Here is a 15640-nt window from a genome sequence, read left to right as displayed (position 1 = left end):
TGGGGGGGTCTTGTATTTTTTTACAGGTAAAAGAGCTGATTACTTTGGGGCAATGCCCTGCAAAAAGCCCTTTTAAGGGCTGGTAAAAGAGCTGATTACTTTTGTAATTTAGTATAGGGTAGGAAATTTTATGATTTTGGGGGGCTTTTTTATTTTATTAGGGGGCTTAGATTAGGTGTAATTGGATTAAAATTCTTGTAATATTTTTTTATTTTTTGTAATTTAGTGTTTGTTTGTTATTGTACTATAGTTTAATTGTATTTTAGTCTAGATAATTGTAGGTAATTTATTTAAATAATTTATTGATAGTGTAGTGTTAGGTGTAATTGTAACTTAGGTTAGGATTTATTTTACAGGTAATTTTATAATTATTTTAACTAGGTAGCTATTAAATAGTTATTAACTATTTAATAGCTACTGTACCTAGTTAAAATAAATACAAAGTTGCTTGTAAAATCAATATAAATCCTAAAATAGCTACAATGTAACTAATAGTTATATTGTAGCTATATTAGGGTTTATTTTATAGGTAAGTATTTAGTTTTAAATAGGAATAATTTATTTAATTATAGTAAATTTATTTCGATTTATTTAAATTATATTTAATTTAGGGGGGTGTTAGGGTTAGGGTTAGACTTAGGTTTAGGGGTTAATAACTTTATTATAGTAGCAGGGACGTTGGGGGCGGCAGATTAGGGGTTAATAATTGTAGGTAGGTGGCGGCGACGTTAGGGAGGGCAGATTAGGGGTTAATAAAATTTATTATAGTGTTTGCGAGGCGGGAGTGCGGCGGTTTAGGGGCTAATACATTTATTATAGTGGCGGCGATGACCGGTCGGCAGATTAGGGGTTAATAAGTGAAGGTAGGTGGCGGCGACGTTGGGGGGGGACAGATTAGGGGTTAATAAATATAATATAGGTGTCGGCGATGTTAGGGACAGCAGATTAAGGGTTCATAGCTATAATGTAGGTGGCGGCGGTGTCCGGAGCGGCAGATTAGGGGTTAATAATATAATGCAGGTGTCAGCGATAGGGGGGGCGGCAGAATAGGGGTTAATAAGTGTAAGGTTAGGGGTGTTTAGACTCGGGTTCATGTTAGGGTGTTAGGTGTAGACTTAGAAAGTATTTCCCCATAGGAAACAATGGGGCTGCGTTAGGAGCTGAACGCTGCTTTTTTGAAGGTGTTAGTTTTTTTTTCAGCCAGCTCAGCCCCATTGTATCCTATGGGGAAATCGTGCACGAGCACGTTTTTCCATCTTACCGTTACCATAAGCAACGCTGGTATTGAGGGTTGAAGTGGAGCTAAATTTGGCTCAACGCTCACTTTTCTGAGGCTAACGCAGCCATTCAGAAAACTCGTAATACCAGCGTTGGCTTAAGGGAGCGCTGGAAAAAAAAGGAGCGTTAGCCCCGCAAGTTTTTACTGACAAAACTCCAAATCTAGCAGTTAGTTAATAATTGTAAGTTTAATTTAGCTCTATTTTAATTATGTTAAAGTTAGGGGGTTTTAGGGTTACGTTAGGGTAACTTTAGAGTTAGGTTTAGGGGTTGCTAGTTTAAATTAGTTTATTGCGATGTGGGGGGCTTTCGGTCTAGGGGTTAATAGGTTTATTATAGGGGCGGCAGTGTAGGGCTTAACAACTTTAATATAGTGGGGGCGATGTGGGCAAACGGCAGAGTAGTGGTTAATAATATTTAAATAGTGTTTGTGATGTGGGAGGGTGGCGGTTTAGGGGTTAATAACTTTAGTATAGTGGCGATGATGTCGGGGAGTGGCGGAATAGGGGTTCATACATTTTCTTAGTTGCGGCGATATCGGGAGCAGCAGATTAGGAGTTAATACATTTATTATAGTATTTGCGATGCGGGAGGGCCTCGGTTTAGGGGTTAATAGGTAGTTTATGGTTGTTTAGTGTACTTTGTAACATATTAGTTATTAGTTTTATGTAGCGTAAAACTCCTAACTACTGACTTTAGATGGCGTTACGGATCTTGTAATTTTAGAGTGTAACGCTTGCTTTTTAGCCTCATCGCAAAACTCGTAATACCGGCGCAATGTTAATCCCATGCAAAAACTTCATTTTTACGAGTGCGGTACTGACGTTGCGTTACAGGCTAAAAGGTTTGTGGTACACCTATACCGACAAGACTTGTAATAGCTGCGGTGCTGTTTTAACACTGAAAGTACCATATTTTCAGTGTTAAAAGACGAATGCACAAACTTGTAATCTAGGTGTATGTTGTTAAGTTCACCGGTAAATTTAAGACCCAAGTCATTAGAGCTCAGGTAAGTCAGAAAGTCCTCCATAAATTTAGGGTATTTATGATTACGTGCCACAAATAGCAGGTCGTCAATATAACGAACAAAGAGCACTATCTGCTCATGCCAGGAGTTAAGGGGGAGTAAACATTAGCTCCCACCAAGCAACAAAAATATTAGCAAAGGCCGGGGCAAACTTTTCCCCCATAGTGGTCCCCCTGACCTGCAGATAGTACTCATTGTCAAACAAAAAGAAATTATGTGACAGCAGGAATTGCAAAACATCTCCTATATATAGCCTTACCCCATCAGTCAGTATTGCTGTTATGGACACATCATTTTATTTTTGGGAAGCTTATAGACAGCTTTCTGATAGTGTTTGTCGCCAACTCCCTAGTAACCCTGTTTCTATTTAAAAAAAAGATATGGCTAAACTCACTGACAATGGCATTATGCTTGGGGTATTTACTGTAAAGGATCGTGAGACATTGATCCCAGACAACCAGATCACACCGATATTTCACCATGTCCCTAAGATCCACAAAGACCTATTCTGTCCACCAGGTAGACCTATTGTTGTTGGTATTGGCTCACTTTTAGAACCACTTGGTGAATGGATGGACTCAATTCTCCAACCCATAGCTAAAATGCAACTGAGTTACTTACAGGATACATCACACCTACTTCACACATTGGATACACTGAAGTGGCAGGATGATTTTTGTTGGATCACTGTAGATATAGCTTCCCTATATACTAGCATACCACAGCATTTAGGTATTAATGCTGTTGATTTCTTCTTAGAAAAAGAGTACAATCTGACTGATGCGGTAAGGCTATATATAGGAGATGTTTAGCAATTCCTGCTGTCGCACAATTTATTTTTGTTTGACAATGAGTACTATCTGCAGGTCAGGGGGACCACTATGGGGGCAAAGTTTGCCCTGGGCTTTGCTAATATTTTTGTTGCTTGGTGGGAGCTAATGTATGTTTACTCCCCCCTTAACCCCTGGCATGAGCAGATAGTGCTCTTTGTTTGTTATATTGGCAACCTGCTATTTGTGGTACGTAATCATAAAGACCCTAAATTTATGGAGGACTTTCTGACTTACCTGAGCTCTAATGACTTGGGTCTTCAATTTACCGGTGAACTTAACAACAAAGAGATCAATTTCTTAGATCTCACACTAAATATAGTCAATAATCAGATTGTCACAAAGACCTTCAAAAAACCTACAGCGTGTAACACAATCCTACATGCTGCCTCTCAGCATCCAGGACATTTAACTAATGCTATCTCAAGAGGACAGTTCAATAGACTCCGTAGGAACACTAAGTCAGACAACATCTATGATTCCCAATCACTAGAACTCAAGGACAGACTTATCAAGAGGGGGTATGATTCTACCCAGTTGGAAACATGTAGAAAGTCAATTAAAACCCTGAATCCCAGATCTACTAAAACTTATAATTGCAAAAGTCATGATAAAGTTAGTGAAACCATTGTATTAACTACAGAATACACACAGTAATATGAGAGTATAGTTAAAATTCTTAAAAAACACTTACATATATTATCGGGGGATTCAGTACTTAAACCCCTGATAGACCACTGTAGGTTTGTTTCCAAGAAACCAAAAACATTAGCTAGATCACTCTCTCCTAGTCTGGTGAAAAACAAAAATAGCGTAACCACCTCTAACTGGCTATTTAAAAAAGGAAATTTTAAATGTGGCAGCAGGAATTGTAATACATGTACTAACATCAAGATTGGGGAAACCTTTGTATCTACCTATGACAATACTGAGTATTATAAAGATTTTTATGCTAACTGCAAAACCCCATACGTATGTATTGGGTACTTGTAAAGCACAGCTAATCACCCATAAGGGTCTCAAGGCGCTGCTCATTTTATCAACCTCGGAAGGATGAAAGGCTGAATGGACCTCACCAGGGATCAAACCTGCAACCCTTGGGTTGCTACAGAAATCAGCCACAGTGCCTTAGCATGCTGAGCTATCTGTCCAGTCATACGTGGTCTACTTGTTTACATGTAATCTATGCAAGAGACAGTATGTACGCAAGACCTCACGTGAAGTTAGAACTAGGTTTAGTGAACATGTTAGAGATGTAAAAAATTATTACAAAGATTCAGCAGTAGCCAATCATTTTAATAACCATCATTTTACACACATAGCGAACATGTCGATACAAATTATAGATGTAGCCATCATTCCTCCTAGAGGAGGTAACAAACAAAACATTCTAGATAAAAAAGAATTGTATTGGATACTGAAATTACATTCACGAGTTCCAACTGGCATGAATAAAGAGTGTGATATAAGGTACTTTATTGATAACTAATGCTTTATCTATACCATATATACTGTATATATTCCGCTATTTTATCTATTAGAATAATACAGGGAGATGTTGTTACTTGGTGGAAGTATGGCTTGTTAGTTCCATGTCTTAGTCTTAAGCCATTTGAATGTCCAAATACAGTGTATTATAACATATAAGGTCTTGTGTAACTTTATCTGAAATCCATCTTGTACTATTATACAATAATCGTGTTTACATACATGATTTGCGATTCTATTTTCAATTGACCCTTTTGCAAATGTATTTCTTTTATTAATATTGCTTTTAACTGTTATGAGGAAGGGGTTAACAAATCCCTATATAAGGGATACCTAGCCTCACCTATGTCAGCCTATGATTAAGCTCCACTAGGGGGCGCAAAATGCGTCCGGCCGTTTGTCCCTCTTGTTTGTGTGTCTGCCATCTGTATGGATTCTATGTATTTTTAAGAAGCCCAATAAAGGACTGTTTTTACTTTACATAGTAGTGCCTGCATTACTCTGTCAAAATGCCTACGACTCATCATATTATTGTTTTTCCTCTTGTACCTGCAATTCTCTTTTTTTATCCAATTACATGTCCCAGTTGGTTATGCAATGCATTTTCATACAAGGCCTCGCCATCTTGGAGCTCAAGTATTTGTGCACTCTGTGACAGAAATGTTGAACAAGTACTGATGTTGCTGGCTTTTTTACAGCCTCATTGTACGCTTTGGATTAAAGTATAGTTTGGGTGAGACTATATAAGAACTGCGCCAAAAAAGGAAAAGCTACCCTTTTAAAGTATATGACCCTCTACATATACAAAGAAGACAAAAATACAAAAATTGTATTGTGTTATTGGTATTTAGGGTAATTTTATTAACTATTCTTCTAAATATACAAAATCTTTGTGTATCACGAAGGTATATAAAATTAATGAAATTCAACTATTTAAAAAATATATTTATTTATAAATATTAGATGCTCATTTATAAAAACATATATAAAAGTACAGAAATGATGTAGGATATGGCCAATCCTAGATGCTAAAAGGAAAGAAAAGGAGTTTGCGGTAATACTGCAGAAAAAATGCTGATAAATTCAAATTGACACCTTAGCCAGTATAAATAATATACATAAAATAGAGCTGGTAGCTCCCTATTAAGCCGGATGATACACCATAGGGAACAAAAAGAGCAATATGAGAAAAGTTTATAATCCATATGCAGCGATACAAGCTCCCTGTTCAGACCCTATGTGCAGTTTACAGGATACACAAGCACGGGCACAAAGCCAGTATTTACCTTCGGCCGAGCTCCCAGCTCTGACTTGCCCGTTCGATTCTGCTGCGTCTAGTCTCATGGGAAAGGTAGATGCGCTCCTTGCTCCCACTCCGCCTTGGGACTCTGTGCTATGAAGAGTAGATGAAATGGCCAATCACTGCATCGCTCCGTTTGACGATGAGTGATCCAATGGCCAATCAGGATGTAGCGGTCTCGAGAGTAGTAGCCGGTGAAGTAATCCATGGCTAAGGTACCGACTAAGGTCCGGAAGGGTCAGTCTCTGCCTGATCTGGCAGTTAGAAATGCAAAAAACAAAGATGTGGTTGAGACTGTATAGTAGATAAAAAGTCAATCTTTATTTTCTTTCAAATTAAAAACGGAGGCACTCTCCATAGGCAAGACAGTCAGAACAACTATCCCACATGATTAAGCTTACGCGTTTCGGCTAGTAAGCCTTAGTCATAGCTGGATACTACATGCTGATTGTCATGGATACCAGACTGCCAAGGCTACCCCCCAACCCCTTACTTACTGGCACACAAATTATTATATTGGATTTGGCCTTTTTATGGCTCATGTGATATCCCAAACTCTTCCTATTGCCTGTTTTGTTGTTTGTACCTCCTCACAAAATAGCTGATCCCTGACCGGGAAAACCCTTCTCGGCTGGCCGGTTACTGGAACTGCCGGCCGCAAGCTGATCTCTAACCGTCTAACCCCTCTCTGGCTGGCCAGGCTCCTGGAACTACCGGTTGGCCGCATCACCCCGGACACCTGCTAACCTTTACCCCAGTTCGCTCTAGGGGCCCTTTGCCCCAGAGCTCCACTCTTTTGGGTATTGGTAGCCCCTAGGGAGGACCAGAGGTGGGGTGATAGCCGGAAGGGAGCTCCCTTGGGAACCGGGGGTTTGGGACACCCCCACCTCAAATTCTTTCCCAGGCTGTAACTCCGGTCCTCAGTAACCAGTGACAGATCATGCCGCTTTTTGAACTGTGGCATCTGGGGACCGAAAGCTTTCCAATGACACCCTGGCAGTGCCGAAACCACAGCCTAAGTACAGTGAGGGCTTTATGGGACTGTGGCTCCTATGGAGGCACCGGACTGTCTGGAGGGGCAGGAATGGCAGGAGATCTTGGGATCAGATAAGGCTCTGAATGTGTATATAAGCAGTGTGTGTTTCACAATAAAGTATGTTCTTGTTTCACCTGAATACTGGTCTTGTCTGGTTATTTTGGTGGGCTCTGGCTATAATCACTTTCGAGCTCTACAGCTGCTGGCTCCAGGGAGGAAACAGGACCCTTTGGCGGAGCTGCCCAGTTGGTGTAGCCGGTATCCGTCACACTGATCATAAAATTTAAAAAGGGAGCCTTAGCACCCCATTGGTTAAGAACATGTAAAGAACATATTTAAATACATACATATCTGATACATAGGTTCACACGGACTGGGGGAAATGAACCTATGTACCAGATATGTATGTATATAAATATGGGGCTTATAAAGTTGTACTGATTAGGCTTGACATGTATATTATGTGACAGACACTTAAGTGTTAACCAACTAATTATGTAACAGTCCCACTTTCATGTTCTTAACCAATGGGGTGCTTAGACTCTCTTTTTAAACTTTATGATCAGCATGTAGTATACAGCTATGACTAAGGCTTACTAGCCGAAACGCGTAAGCTTACTCATGTGGGATAGTTGGTCAGACTGTCTTTCCTATAGAGAGTGCCTCCGTTTTTAATTTGAAAGAAAATAAAGATTGGCTTTTTATCTACTATACAGTCTCAGCCACCTCTTTGTTTTTTGCAATCCTAGATGCTACCATTTTTAAATAGTTAGTACTCAATCGTTAAGACACAAATGTTAAGACATCAGTAAATAATTAAGAATCAATTAATAATTAATGCAAGGTACAATTTATATAATTAATACAAGGTGCAACTTGTGTGATCCGTATGTGCTACATGGTGTAGATCCTCTGTGTATCAGGATAGTATGCGCTGGATGAGGTCCGTGATGGAATCGGGTTAGCACACACACAATATAGGGTAAAAGGTTTACATATTTGTAGTTTTTATAAGTTTTAAAATGACATGATACATATATAAAAAGGTCACATGAATAATATAGGCCTGCCACAACTAAAATGTAAACCTCTTGCTTTGTATAATGCACGATTACCCAAAGTGCATGGTACAGCTTTCAAAAAACCTGCACTATCACTAATCTGTAATCATGCACCGTTTCTCTCACAGAGTGCAAAAATACCTAAGCTCAAAGATGGCGGCACCCAGCTGAAGAGAGCGGCAGGCACAGAATGGAAAATAATAGCATTGTGAGGAGTAAACATGTTATTGTAGTTATGCCCAACAGTTTAACGCCAATGGCAAGAGGCATATATGTGCAGCCACCAATCAGCAGCTTCTGAGTCTAGCTAGGTATACTTTTTAACAAAGGACACAAAAAGAACGAAAAAAAGATAATAAAGAAAAAATGGAAAGTTATTTAAAATGACGTGCTCTGACTGAATCATGATATAAAACATTTGTTATCATGTCCCTTTAACTGCTAAGGTATTAGTTACTTTTTTCTTTATGCTCTGCTAGGTGGCGGTTCCGCGCTCCTTCCAGCTCCTGTTCCTCCCCTCACGCTGCAAGATAAGCAGACTATAACCAGACAGTTAGCTCTGAGAGGAGCCTCAATACAAGAACTGAACACGATTCGCAGAGCTCTGTCTCAGCTCAAAGGTGGAGGCTTGGCCAGAGCAGCTTACCCAGCACTGGTCAGTACAAAGGAAAGAGTGCATGCGGACAAAGCAACCCTATCACTTAATGTTATGCTCTATTCAATGGTACAAAAGTACCAACACTTAAATCTACATTAAAACTCATAAAGGACAGGAAATACTTGGATTTATGTGCACTAAAAGGGGCATTCGTGTTATTTTTTTTTCATCTAAAGGAGGCCATTTTAAAATATATTACTGGTTTGAGGTGCGTACGTTTTTAGGATGTGTGGATGTTCAATGTCAATGTTTTTCTTTCGTGATTCGGATAGAGCATGCAGTGTTAAGCAACTTTCTAATTTACTCCTATTATCATTTTTTTCATTATCTTGCTATCTTTATTTGAAAAAGAAGGCATCTAAGTTTTTTTTTGGTTCAGAACTCTGGTTAGCACTTTTTTTATTGGTGGATGAATTTATCCATCAATCAGCAAGAACAACCCAGGCTGTTCACCAAAAATGGGCCGGCATCTAAACTTACATTCTTGCATTTCAAATAAAGATGCCAAGAGAATGAAGAAAATTTGATAATAGGAGTAAATTAGAAAGTTGCTTAAAATTGCATGCTCTATCTGAATCACGAAAGAAAAAAAAAATTGGGTTCAGTGTCCCTTTAACACTAATACCCCTCGCTCTGGCCGGCCACTACAAAAGTAATTTTTTTTTGTGAGCTAACGGTTTGAACTTTTCTCCAATCATCGCTCTAGCCATACGTCACTAGCACAATTTTTTTTTATTGTAGATAAAGTAAAAAAATACTTTTGAAGTGGGTGGCCGGAGCGGGGGGTATTTGAATTTCAGCACTACATTAAAACGTAAGTTAAAGCGTATATTTGTTACAGACGCTAACATTCCTTATCCATTTATACAAAATGGAAAGTTTACCATCACATTAAGCACATTTATCTTATTGCCAGTATTTAGGGGCAGATAGGTCTCAGTTTTGAGTTTAATACCCAGTTAGTGTCTCTTGCAACAGTTTCACCCAAGCACATACTTTCTGATTTTTTTTCTCTGTTCCTAGGTTATCAGTCTGATACTGTCTGATGTCATTGGAGATGACCTTGATGTTATTGCAAGTGGTCCTACTGTTTCCAGCTTCTACAATCCAGAGAAATGTCTCAAGATACTGAGGAAGTACAATCTTTCAGAATCTGCACCTAAAGTGGTTGAGCAAGTTCTGTTCTCCAAGCCTCAGGTGCAATTTGATGATATTTTCCACAATGTCCATAACATCCTTATTGGTTCCAATCTGATAGCACTAAAGGAGGCAGAGCAGCAGGCTGCACAGTTGGGATATTTTCCTCTTCTTCTCTCTACAGCCATCAGCGGAGATGTTAAAATAGTGTCTCACTTTTTTAACCTTCTTACTCAGGTGATCTGTTCTATTTTGGCGTCCAGCTCAGACCAGGAACAATTGGAACAAGACATTCTGACTTTGGCTACTGAGATGGCAATTCCTGACTTGAAGCTTGCTGATAGATTGCAGGAGCTAAGAAAATCCAAAGATGTGGGATTGGTTTGTGTTCTCTGTGGAGGAGAGACCACAGTGCTTGTACAAGGAAAGGGGAAAGGGGGAAGAAACCAAGAACTGGCGTTGCGGGTAGCACAGGAGTGGCATAGGGTTCAATCTAGTATACAGAGCTGCAAGGTCTTGTTCCTCAGTGGAGGAACAGATGGTCAGGATGGTCCTACTGAAGCAGCTGGTGCCTTCTCTTACCCAGAACTTGTAACACATGCACAGGAGAAAGGATTGGATGTTAATTATTCTCTGAATCATAGTGATTCTAATAGTTTTTTCAGTCAGTTCCAAGGTGGCCATGACCTGCTGGTGACTGGTCTAACAGGTACCAATGTGATGGACGTACAAGTCCTTCTTATAAGTAGAATTGCAATTGGTAACCATTGAGACCTGTGGTATTTTATTGTAAGAATCACATACGTTGTATTTTTGTAGGATCAATGAACCACTATTGATTTACAACTTAAAGGGCCATAATACCCAAATGTTTAAACACTTGAAAGTGATGCAGCATAGCTGTAAAAAGCTGATTAGAAAATATCACCTGAACATCTCTATGTAAAAAAGAAAGATATTTTACCTCAAAAGTTCCTCAGTAGCCACCTCCCATTTTAAAGGATTTCTAAGCAGCATTTTAGTGTGTTTGTCCTGGGACATCTGAAGGGACTAGCATCGTGCACTCTCATATTATTTCACCAATCAGGTAAAGGAAGCTTACTATGAAATCTCATGAGAGTTAAGTCAAATCTCATGAGATCACAGTAAGAGTTCATGACCTCAGCACTGCTGATGCTGATTGGCTGCTGTTCATTTCTTCATTTTTTTAAATTTGTTTACCTGCAGCTGGGAGCAGCTGAGTATAACTTTTTACACAGAACTTACTCTGCTGAGCTGAGGAAATTGTGAGGTAAAATATCTTCCTTTTTTACATAGAGATGCTCAGGTGATATTTTCCTGTCAGCTTTTTACAGTTATACTGCATCAGTTTCAAGTGATTTAGCATATGAGTATTATGTCCCTTTAAAGGAATATGATTCAGAAAGAACATACAATTGTAAATAACTTTCCAATTTACTTCTATTATCTACTTTGCTTCATTCTCTTGGAATCCTTTGTTGAAGGAGTAGAAATGCACTACTAAAAGCTAATAGAAAGCCAATGGCAAGAGACTTATATGTGCAGCCATCAATCAGCAGCTTCTGAGCCTACCTAGGTATACTTTTTAACATAGGATACAAGGAGAATTAAACAAATTTGATAACAGAGTGTGCCATTTTAAATAGCTTTCCAATGTATTTCTAGCTGAATCATGAAAAAAAAACTGGGGTTTCATTTCTCTTTAAACACTAAATGCTAGATTCAATGTTGCAATCAAAGTAAAAAATAGCCTGAAAACAGTATACAATTTTTTTTTTTTATTAACAAATTATATGATGATTGAAATGTAAATGTGTAGTTTCAAAAAACCAGTTTGAGATGATTTGAGCTTTGTGACATGGTGCATTTTTATCCTGCTGGAAGTCAGCAACAATACTCAGGTAGGCCATGGCGTTTAAACAATGCTCAATTGGTACAAAGGGGCCCAAAGTATGCCAAGAAAATATCCCCTGCACCATTACACCACCACCACCAGCCTGAACCGTTGGTACAAGGCAGGATGGATCCATGCTTTCATGCTGTTTACGCCAAATTCTGACCCTACCATCTGAATGTCGCAGCTGAAATCGAGACTCATCAGACCAGACAACGTTTTTCCAATCTTCGATTGTCTAATTTTGCTGAGCCTGTGCGAATTGTAGCCTCAGTTTCCTATTCTTAGCTGACAGGAGTGGCACCGGTTGTGGTCTCCTGCTGCTGTGGTCCATCTGTTTCAAGGTTTGACTTGTGCATTCAGAGATGGTATTCTGCATACCTTGGTTGTAATGAGTGGTTATATGAGTTACTGTTGCCTTTCTATCATCTCGAACCAGTCTGCCCATTCTCCTCTGACATAAACAAGGCATTTTCATCCACACAATTGCCACTCACTGGATATTTTCTCTTTTTCAGACCATTCTCTGTAAACCCTAGAGATAGTTGCGCGTGAAAAATCCCAGTAGATGTAACACCACCAAGTAACATGGCAGACATAGTTAGGGACCCTCAAGACATAGTCAAGCAAATTTCAGATCTTATGATCCCCCAATTTGACTATCTCAAAGCCGAGATTGCAAACCTTACTACTGAGGTAAAGCTTTTCACAAATAGGTTAGACGACTTAGAACAGCGCACTTCAGATCTAGAAGATACAAATGCACAGCAAGCAACTACTATACGAGAACAAGCAACACAACTGGCTAATGTCCAGTGCAAACTGAATGAGCTCGAAGACCGGAATAGACGTAACAATATCAGAATAATTGGTCTACCTGAGACCGCAGATTTCACCGATCTCATTCAGTTTGTATCAAGGACATTACCACTGGCACTGGGTATAGACCTTAACATCCTCCCGCTGGCAGTTGAAAGGGCACACCGTATAGGGCCATTAAAAAATCTATCTGACGGCTCATACAAGAGCAGACCAATCCAAGATAAGTCAATACTTATTTTTCAAGACTTTTCGTCTGAAACAATGATTCAGCGTAAAGAGATGACACCCCTCTGTTCCAAACTCATTGCTAGTGGCATTAAGGCTACTGTTGTATACCCAGCCAAAATAAGAATATTTTCGGAAAGCGAACCCATGACTATGAGCGACCCCAGGGAGGTCAGAGAATTTGCACATAAAAAAGGTATTACCCTGTAAAGATAGAAAACATCTTGTATATTGATTTATGTTATTTATAATTATAATTATGATGCTGATAGGTGGCAATGTTAACCCAGCCGAGGGTTTTCTTTTCTTTTCCCTTTTTTTTTTATTTTTTTTATTTTTTCTTTCCTCTGCTTTCCGTTTTCTCTTACCCTCGCGTGCTTTCCCCCTCACAACACGCTACTGGACATACCCCCACTACATAGGTTCAAATAAGACCCCATCTTAATTTAGCTTCGTGGAACGTTGGTGGCATTACGTCACCGCAAAAACGAAAAAAAATCTTATCACAACTTAAACGCTATAAGCCAGATATAGTCTTCCTACAGGAGACTCACCTGAGGGAAGCGGAACTTTTGAAACTTAAGATGGGATGGGTAGGGGAGGTCAAAGGGACTTCATGTCAGAATAGGAAGAAGGGGGTTGCATTCCTTATTAATAAAAATCTCCAATATAAGATAATAGATCTAGTATTGGACCCAGAGGATAGATATATGATCCTACAAATCTTAATCAACGGTATAGTCTTCAACCTATGTAATCTTTATGCCCCCAATAAAATAGACCGAGCATTCTGGGACAAATTACAGACCCTTCTCTTTAATTTATACGCAAAGAACCTTGTTATAGCTGGCGATTTTAATTTAACTATATTCCCGACGCTAGATAGACTTAAACCAGCCCTAAATAGAAACAGTAAACAAGGATCAAAAATATTTAAAAATTTTATGAATTTCCTTCATATGAAAGCTATATGGAGGATACAGAACCCTGACATAAGGCATTTCACATGCGAGTCACACTCATATCAAACAATGTCAAGGATAGACTATTTTCTTGTAGCTGAAAATATGCTGGGGCTAGACATGTTAGCAGACATAAAAGAGGTGGTTATTTCAGATCATGCGATCCTCACTTTAAAGATCACATTAAGGAATACACCAGAAGGCACTATTAACAGGCTATTCTTCCCTAGATATTTGTCGGAGAATGTTAAGTTTAAAGCATGGTTGAGATTAAAATGGCAGGAATTTTTTGAAATAAATTTTTCCCCGTCTATTCAGGCAGAAACCTTGTGGGAATCTTTTAAAGCCGTAATCAGGGGGGAAATTAAGGCCTACCTAGTAATTCAAAAAAAGATCATGACAAAGAATGATATACATTTAGCGAACCAATTGCGCAACGCCTATAACTCATATGTTAGTGATCCCTCACAAAAATTTTGGCAGATCTACCAACACCGTAAAAAGGAAAGAGAAACCTTCCTTACACAAAGGGCTGCATTAGACACCCTTAGAACTAGATCATTCTTTTATAGACATGGGGGGAAAGCTGGGAAACTCTTAGCAGGCCTTACTAAAGTCAAAAATAAGAAAGTCATGATTGAGGCTCTTATTACTCCTTCAGGTAGAATTACTAAACCTAATGAAATTACTAATTATGTTTCAGAATACTTTCAAGAGCTCTATGCAAAAGACAAAACAGATCAGGCTGCTAAATATAAATTCTGGCAAAATATTCAAACTCCAAAACTAAATATAGATCAACAAGAGGCGCTCAACGCCCCTATTACCCATAATGAAGTAATTAAGGCAATAAAAAAAACAGCAACAAATAAAGCAGCAGGCCCCGACCAGATTCCCATAGAGCTCTATAAAATTCTGTCAGAAGATATAGTACAGACACTAGTACTACTTTTTAACAGTTACTACTCCGATGCAAAACCCCCCTCTAGATATTTCTCAGCCTCGCAAATAGTTCTAATTCTAAAAAAAAATAAAGACCCGGAACTGATCAGCTCATATAGGCCCATCTCTCTTTTAAACAGTGATAACAAAATATTAATCAGCATACTTGCTGAAAGACTTAAGCTAATAATAGGCCCCCTCATACATAAAGATCAGGTTGGTTTTATGCCTGGGCGGAATGCAACACGTAATCTGAGGAGGCTTCAATTGATATTAAATAAATTTTTCTCAGAAAAGAACGGTCCATTAGAACCACCTGATGCTGCAATAATATCAATTGATGCCGAGAAGGCCTTCGACTCCATTTCCTGGGATCATCTATTTTCCACTCTTCCCAGGTATGGAGTCGAGGGTACCTTTCTAAACTTTGTCAAATTAATCTATAAATCCGCTAACACCTCTATTTTGATTAATAATTCTCATACCTCGAATTTCCCACTTCTTAAAGGCTCGAGACAGGGCTGTCCACTCTCCCCCTACCTTTTTAACTTAGCGCTTGAACCTTTAGTAATATATATAAGAAAAGAAATAGAGGGGATCAAAATAGGGAAGAGGAGAATTACCACTTTACTGTACGCCGACGACCTTTTAGTTTTGACAGCCAATACAGCGAGTAATATACCAATATTAACACAGATTCTCCAAGAATTTAGCAGTTTCTCTGGGTATAAAGTTAATATGCTAAAATCAGAGATCTTCTGGCTCAAAAGACTCGGCGCAGGCATATTACTTTAAGGAAGCAAATTCCACTTTTGTTTATCTGGGGATAACGTTGTCACTGGATAGTAAGGAATGGTATGACTTAAATTATAAGCCAATTATTACTAAAATTAAACGTGATCTAGGAAATTGGGCCAAATTCTACCTTACGTTATCTGGCAAAATTAATTTGTTTAAAA

At 38.9% G+C, this 15640-nt stretch overlaps 1 protein-coding gene across 1 annotated transcript in view; it reads left to right on the top strand.

Moving 5' to 3' along the window:
• Positions 1 to 10677, top strand: part of GLYCTK (glycerate kinase) — a 37332-nt gene extending 26655 nt beyond the window's left edge. Inside the window, 2 exon segments of the mRNA XM_053689008.1 lie at positions 8500 to 8675; positions 9702 to 10677. Of these exon segments, the coding sequence (XP_053544983.1) occupies positions 8500 to 8675; positions 9702 to 10586 (1061 nt within the window). The 3' untranslated portion in view covers positions 10587 to 10677.
• The last annotated feature ends 4963 nt before the right edge of the window (positions 10678 to 15640 follow it).

This window comes from Bombina bombina, chromosome 7, assembly GCF_027579735.1.
Source record: "Bombina bombina isolate aBomBom1 chromosome 7, aBomBom1.pri, whole genome shotgun sequence".
Taxonomy (NCBI): Eukaryota; Metazoa; Chordata; class Amphibia; order Anura; family Bombinatoridae; genus Bombina; species Bombina bombina.
The sequence above is the reverse complement of the archived record's forward strand: the minus strand, read 5'-3'. Positions and strand labels throughout refer to the sequence as shown.